The sequence below is a fragment of the Aspergillus nomiae genome (genome assembly GCF_001204775.2).
Source record: "Aspergillus nomiae NRRL 13137 chromosome Unknown contig00714, whole genome shotgun sequence".
In the NCBI taxonomy this organism is placed as follows: domain Eukaryota; kingdom Fungi; phylum Ascomycota; class Eurotiomycetes; order Eurotiales; family Aspergillaceae; genus Aspergillus; species Aspergillus nomiae.
This window is the reverse complement of record NW_015378769.1, coordinates 1-7591: the sequence shown is the minus strand read 5'-3', so window position 1 is coordinate 7591 and position 7591 is coordinate 1. Positions and strand designations below refer to the sequence as shown.

The following is a 7591-nucleotide window of genomic DNA, read 5'->3' as shown; positions in this document are numbered from 1 at the left end:
CTGGCATTTGGCCAGGTTATGTTAGGTTAATGGGGTCAGGTATACCTAACCAGTAGGTTATGGTTAGATTAGATATACATTTTATACCGTCCGTGGTTAACCTGCAGTTAATCTAATTTTATCTTAGATAGTTAACTAATTGTATTTAAAAAAAATTAATTAAGATTATTAAAAATAGTACTAGTAGAAAATAGTTTTAATATATTATTTATTTAAATAAATTCAATTTAATATCTTAATATTCTATTAAGTAGAACTAGGTTAACTGCGGTTAACTTAATTTTAACTTTAATCTAAGTCAGTTAAATATTTTTATACCTTAACCTAACCGACCCCAGTTAGGTTAGGTTATGGCTAGGTTACAACGGTTAGGTTATGCCAGTCTAAAAATATCTATTTCTAGATGGGACAGAACGTGATTTACTATTATTATTAAAGCTAATATTTTAGAGAGTATATTAAGATTTTATATTAATATTTTTTAGTAGTTTATTAAATTAAGAGACTTAGTAAAATGTATAATTTTAATCTTAATTAATTGTATTTAATCTAAAGTTAATCTAGAATATTGGAAATTGGGGGTTATCCAATACTTTTATAATTTTTAAAGTTTCTTATAGGTTCCCTTGTATTTGACTAAGATCTAATTAATTATGATAACTTGCTTTAGTAGTAGTATAATAGCTATAAAAATACTATTAATTATATAATTTTAAAATATATTTATTAATCCATTTTTTGGTTCTCTTCAGGGTAATTTTATTTTCGGGGCCGCGCTTTTGGAAGAAATTACTCGCTTAGTTTAGTAGGCTTAGAGTATTATGTAAGATAGATCGCAGCGTGAAATAGGTCTTTATCTTTCTTCTATGTTTTCTTTTCCCCTCTCGTTTCAGCTTTTACTAAAGGAGCCGTTTAACACTGGAGGATGGATATTAATCTCTTCTCTCGCTATAAAACATAACTTATCGCACATAAAAATATTAAGAATTCCCCATAATGCCAAATAGCCAGCCAGGTTATAGATTAAGTAAAGATCAGTCCCGCTCTGTTGGCCTTCAATAGTCTCTTTCATGGGTCAAGGTAGTTTAGTTTATGCCAAGATTGTATAATTCCCGGCAGGTAACCTCGATGAGAAGGGATATAAAACACCTCACAGGGAGTTAATCAGATGGAAGCAGGATGTGAGGCCAGTCCCTTGTCGTTCCAGCATCGCCTATAGAACATGCTAAGAATTAAATGTACCATATATGATCTAGATAACACAAACCTAAGAGAATGCCAAGAAGGGTAAAGCAATACTGCTCTATAATATCGTTGATAAACTTCAAAATGCACTTAAACAATCATGACTGCCGTCATTCCTGTTTGTCACGCTACTAATTTTACGGATCAATAAGGTACAGCTAACGGCCTTCCTTGGTTATCTCTACAAGCAGACACGATAAAATATATGTGAATTATAAAGAGCATATTTCGGAAGCTGCCATTGGAAGAATCTGTAACATTCTACTTGAAGCAGTTTGTTTCGGAACTCAACTGCGGCCAGCCTTAAAGGAACGAACACCAGTGATTCTAGGACCAAACTGGATCAAATAACCACAGAACAGAGTAAGGATAGTTGAATAGACTTTTGGACAACAGAAGGAGAAGACCAGGTAGATAGAAGGGAGCCCTCCAATGCCCAAGGGACCAAAGAACTAGCGTCCCTAGCAATATGCGCGTCTCCGTCAATACCACCAATCGCACTTGACTAACCATGTCACATCCAAGCGAGGCCGAAGTACAACCTGAGGAGCCACAAGAAATATCTAATCAAGTGGACACTTCACCCGACGGAACTGGACTGTCACACTCTTCCCATTGTATGCGTTGTAGAGATACTTATTGGGTCTGATTTCGATGCCATTGTTATTAGATGCCTGGCCGGTCAGGATCAGGTTCATATAGCAGCTATCCCTGGGGTTGGTTATATCGTCGCAGTCTTCCATGCGAGCCTCAAAATACGCGTAGTTTCTGTTGCCAAGGCCCGCTGGGTAGAAGTAGTTGAGATTGTTGTTGGCGACGAATTCTCCGTTGCGAGAATAGTGATTGCCACGGAAATCCCACAGATATAAGTTACCTCGGTGGCGCACCTCCTGGTCGTCTGTATTCTGACGCTGGCAGGAGGTCATGAGTCGACAAACCTGGAACGTTCTGGAGTTTGAATAACCTCCAAAAAGGTAGTAGCTCCAAGGGTGGGAGTCTGATCCCAGCCAACTTCCATCAGCCTGGATCTTGTAGCATCCACCGTATTGTAGCGTGTGATTGGAATCGTCATTCGTGTCAAGCTCAAGGTTATCTGACAGGTCCCCTGGGACGAGCACCCTCTCTTCTCCCGCGTAAGGAATCGAGGCTTGGCTCTCCGGCATATCTGCGGCTAGAGCAATGCCATCTTCAGGTAGTAGTGCCGAGTGAGGATTGGCATAGCCACATTGCCCGAGTGCGAGAGTGGCAAGTGACACCTTCCAAATGTGATGAGGTGAAAGGAATGGCATACTGGGAAAATTGGGTTCTCGTAGTATATTGATAGAGTAAGTATATTTGTTCGCACAGCGCTGAAGCAGGTAGACTTGATGCTCTTAAATTTAGCCCAATGCTTAGCATCTATATCAAATGGCAAAGTGTGTGTAGGCTATTTCCATGACGTTCACTACTTAGAGCGTGGCTAGAAGGGCTGTTGATGCAAAGAGAGAATAGGCAATGACCTCATAAATAGCATATAGTGTTCTAACGCCGGTACATACGTGTCTCAAGAAAGTGTCCTATCTTGATATCTATACATCTTGTATGTCAGTGATGTCATGATGTACACATAGTGAGAAAGCGCCATGGTTGTGGTTAAGAGCTTAAGACTCCAATGACGTAGGAGACTGACTAGAAGCATTGAGAAGGGTGAGGATATGATATCAGATGAGACATGAACGAGCTAAGAGTTAATTACCCAGATGATTGGCAACTCCACTATGGCTTGTGGACCTATTTATGCATCGGCGAATAGAGTAGAAAGTATCTATCCCTAATGAGAAGTTAATCGACGGCTGTCCATAGACAGGCTTTCTCCAAATATGTTCTATTAAGAGCATAATTCTATTTATCTTGGTCCTCATCGCCAAAAGCTTTCAAATACAAGCGATCACAGGTCTCATTTGGTGATTAGATCTCATTGACATGTACGACAGAGTAGCTAGTCAGTTAGTACTTCGTGACTGGACTTTCTTGGGTTATTCTGACGCTGATAGGTGATGGTGGAGTGGCTACACACCGAAAGGCTTGATAAATGAGAACTAATAGAAGAGAGGACAAGGAAAATGAGAAGCATCAAATATGAGCACTGACGAAAGGAGCTCAGAATCTACGTTAAACGCCGGTGCAACAGGAGCTTTCCTCCAGATGGCCACGAGCAACAGCGCCACATCTGGAGGTTCGGCCTGGAATGAAAGCCCAAACATGGTGGTTTTACACACGGTAACCTTGGATGATTATAAAGACAGCTAGCCGGACTGTCCACGGAAAATGCAGGTTCGCTTAAGTGATCGAACAAGTATTCACATTTTAGTGCTGAAGGTATATGGTTTCCTTTTCCTTTCAGAGTGCGTAGGGTCAGTTGGCAGAGGTAGAAGCGGGCCCGCCGGAAACGGCAAAGGTGAGAGTCAGATTGTATTTCACCCACGGCTGCCGACAAAAGGCAGCTGAATTCCGTATCAAAGACCAACCAAGGGTTCTACTCCGACGTCTAGGCCGACCCACATCGCGGGAACGTCAAAGGCCACTAGTCATTGACGTCGGCGACGTTTTAAGGTTGCCCCGGATTAGGTTGCAGCCGCCCGCGTCGATTAGGGTTACGTCGGCTCCCCGAGTCCGCAAACAAAAGCTAAACGCGAAAGTTAGTTAACACTACGGCAGACCCACACCTCAATCCAACCCTGGCTGTCATGAAGAATGATAATGAATGAAACCAAATTTGTTCGCCAAGTTCTTGCAGTGAAAATACAATATACAGAAATCGCTTTAATTAGTTACACCTCAGGCGGAGTTAATAAGCAACCGCGTCAAGTTAACTATGTTAACCCGTCCAATTTCCCAGCGGCCTATAATTTAACGCTATTTAATCACCAGTTAGGCTACTCAAAATGCCTCACCAGAGCTTTCGGTGAAATAAGAAGGTGGGATTTGATGAGCTACATTAGCTATTGAAAAGAAAGGAAATTCATATTTATAGAGTTATGTATATTTCTGGTATTTGTAGCACTGTACGTTAAGAGAACTTGAAAGGCCAAGCATCTTGAACTGAAGCTAATAGCTATACATTGATCGGGAATAAGGAGCATTTATCATTACACTGGCGCTATTACCGCTCGCGGCACTTACGTTACACCACCTGGTGAAGGACAACAGCTAGCTACCCCCTGCAGCGGGTGACGCCTAGTCGTGGATGCCAAACCGGCGAGACTGCAGATCCGAGCAGAAACCGCTTTCCATATTTTTTCAAACACTGACAGCGGACATGACGTCCAAGACTTGGTTGGACGACCCTGTAGAGTGTGGTATCAAGGTATGATTACACAACTGGCTTCTAGGTAGTATACCGCATCCGGGCGTCGAACGACGGTCAATTCGCCTGGTTCCCAAGTTGTAGCATTTCGCTCTGGGTGTCAGGTTTCTGCCAGGGCATTCGCAGGTCATTGCCTGCTGCAGTGCAAGTCCCCGGGGTTGCATTGGAGTGTGCATGTAGTGCGTCACGACCTAAAATCGTAGAGTTGAGTGTCAGTTAGGAACTGGCAGGTACACAAATATAAGTCTGAAATTACGCTGGTTCTCATGCTCCACGAGGCAGTAATAGTCTGTCTACTTTGATTACTATCTATCTCCTTTACCTGGCCGACATGAGTTTATTCAATGATGCATCTGATGGGTCCCTCACCCGCCAAAAACTCGAGGAGCATCTGAGGAGGTCACCCAACATCAACAATACCTCGGGCAATGGTGAAACTGCACTGGGCCTGGCCATCAAGAACGGGCATACCAGTGCCGTCAGCCTTCTACTGAAGTTTGGAGCCAATCCGGCCACACGAAATATAGATGGCAGATCACCATTATATCTGATTGCAACGGCGCCGGAAAAGAAACGAGTCCGCCTAGCTCAGCTATTGCTGAATGCCGGCGCCAGGATCGATGAGTCGGTGCCCGCCTATGGCAATAACACCCCGCTCATGGTAGCCATTACCCAGGCCAAGGATCCGAAGCTCATTCACGCCCTAGTGGAAGCTGGCGCATCTCTGACCCAGACCAATGATCGTGGTGAATCAGCCAAGACCCTAGCACGCGACTCGATGGATCCCGCCATCCAGCGGGCTCTCGTGCCCGAGGGAGACCCGACAAGAGCCTATAAGCCCGAGCTGGGAAATCTCCTCACCACCGCCGGCCAGTTTGCGGCCGCCTATTTCGGTGACTGGAAGGATGTCGCTAAGGATGCCGTTGACCGGATTGCCCAGTACCTGCACAGGGATGCTGCACTCAATGAGGTAAGGAAGCTAGTCATTTCACTGATGTGAGAACTGTAAGCTGACAGAGACATACAGGGTCTCAAGGAACTCCACACAGTGGAGGACTTTAAGGACTTTCTGTGGGACTACATTGATCGTCAAGGGCTGGAGGACTTCTACCCGGCCAATGACCCTCGCATCCAAGCCATCGCCGAGGCAGCAGTGGCATTTCGGAAGAAGCCTGAGGCTAAAGCCCTATCCGTCCAGCCTGCCCTATCGCTCCAGACGAAATCCCTATTTGTCCAAACGAGTGGCCTATCCGTTCAGACCACAGCCCCAACCACCCAGAACCTTCTGACTTTGGCTGTGGCGCAGCTGTACACACCTGTACTGTATATCGACGATAGCGGCTCAATGGGCTGGGGTCTCCAGGGACAGACTGATACAACTAGTAGCAAGCGAGTGGATGCAGCAAAACACCTTGTGGGCGAGCTGATGGACATACTTGACTGGGTGAACCCCAATGCTCTCCAAGGCATCGGGACTACGAGCATTCGCTTCATCAACCGAGATGTGGGCAATGCGGACAACCTGACAAGCGACCAAGTCAAGCAGCACATGAGCCAGATGACGCTACCTGGTGGAACTCCTCTAGGAACTAATCTGCGATCTAAAATCCTGAACCCCCTGATCTATGATCCTATCAACGCCAACCAGAACCTCCGGTCCCCGTACTTGATCATGACGATCGGAGACGGAGTGCCCAATCAAGAACCTCAAGATACCTTCCGCAACGAGATTGTGAGCGCAGCCAACTTTCTGAAAGGCGCCAAGTATTCCCCCGAGGTCTGTTACAATCCCAATACAGAAGATTTGCTTATGGGCTCTGCTGATGTCTCCTGTTGCTTGCAGCGGTCAAGTTCACCTTCAGCCAGATTGGCAGTGACGCAGAGGCGGAGGCCTTCCGCAACGAGCTGATCAACAACCCTCTACCGGATCAGACCCTTTATGTTTCTTCTGGTAAGGAATTTGATAGTACCGAACCCATATCATAGAATGTCCCAAAGACTGATTACTGGTGCCAGATCGTTTCGATCAAGATTACGATATTAACAAGGGTAACTCTGAGAGACTCAAGGCAAATGTAAGCAGTTTGCGACTCCGACCAGCTCAGCGTATTCACCAACTGACCTTCTTGTACAGCTCATGAATTGGCTTTCCGGCCTGGTTGATCTCAAGTAACTGGCGGACTCCGGATATCCACCCGGCCCATCATTCATAGCAGTAGATAGGGTCATAGACTATTATTTAATTATCAAGGTACTGTTTACAAGCACCCAGCATGGTCCAACAGTAATTATGGCACCAGTCAAACTCCATGAGTCGTCGAATTCGTATTATCACTGTGGGCGTCCGAAAGGGATCCGCAAACGGATCTCGACTTTCCCCACGTTGGGAGGGTTGGTAGGATTTTTATGGGACATGGTACACCAGAAAAAGGCCGAGGGGCATTCTGAAGAGCGCTATGGGGAGATCTATGAGACCTGTTTTACGAAAGTGCAGTACGGAGTACGGAAGACCCTTTTATACTAAACAGGACTTAATCTCATTGGAACCACAACTTCGTACACTTCGACTCTCATCTATCGTGGCGGAGCTAAAGGCTGTATGGTTCCCCCCAAAAGTTTCCATGTGGTCTCAATTTCTCCCTCATAACACCGCTTTTACATATATTGAACTAGTGGGTCAAAAGTCTAATTACACCCGAAAAAATCAGAAAAACGCAACAAATTGAAAGGATATCGATCTACAAAGTAGTTCTATAGAATCCCTATATTAATACTTTGTATGCCAGCCATATATCTGATATACAGCCTGAAGTCTGCGAGATATAGATAGAATTAGGCGATCTATAATCTCTTGTAGGATAGCTTACCAGGCCTCTCTAATATATCTTTTAAATAGGGTCCAGTCGATTTCTGATCTTCTCTCTAGGAAGAGTATAGAGTAGAGCTAGAGTAGTATAACCTAACTGTTGTAACCTAGCCATAACCTAATTTAACTAGAAT

General features: G+C 44.6%; 2 protein-coding genes across 2 annotated transcripts; one reads left to right on the top strand and one right to left on the bottom strand.

Annotated features, from left to right (window-relative positions):
• Positions 1-1808: 1808 nt before the first annotated feature.
• ANOM_011730 (uncharacterized protein) lies at positions 1809-2534 on the bottom strand (the record flags this gene model as incomplete). Its single annotated transcript, XM_015556986.1, has 1 exon — positions 1809-2534. The coding sequence occupies one exon, from the start codon at positions 2532-2534 to the stop codon at positions 1809-1811; it is 726 nt and encodes a 241-aa protein (XP_015400985.1).
• A 2388-nt stretch (positions 2535-4922) lies between these two features.
• Positions 4923-6764, top strand: ANOM_011729 (uncharacterized protein; the record flags this gene model as incomplete). The annotated part of the gene is made up of 5 exons (XM_015556985.1): positions 4923-5561; positions 5619-6372; positions 6435-6542; positions 6608-6666; positions 6726-6764. The coding sequence occupies 5 exons, from the start codon at positions 4923-4925 to the stop codon at positions 6762-6764; spliced, it is 1599 nt and encodes a 532-aa protein (XP_015400984.1).
• Positions 6765-7591: the final 827 nt, after the last annotated feature.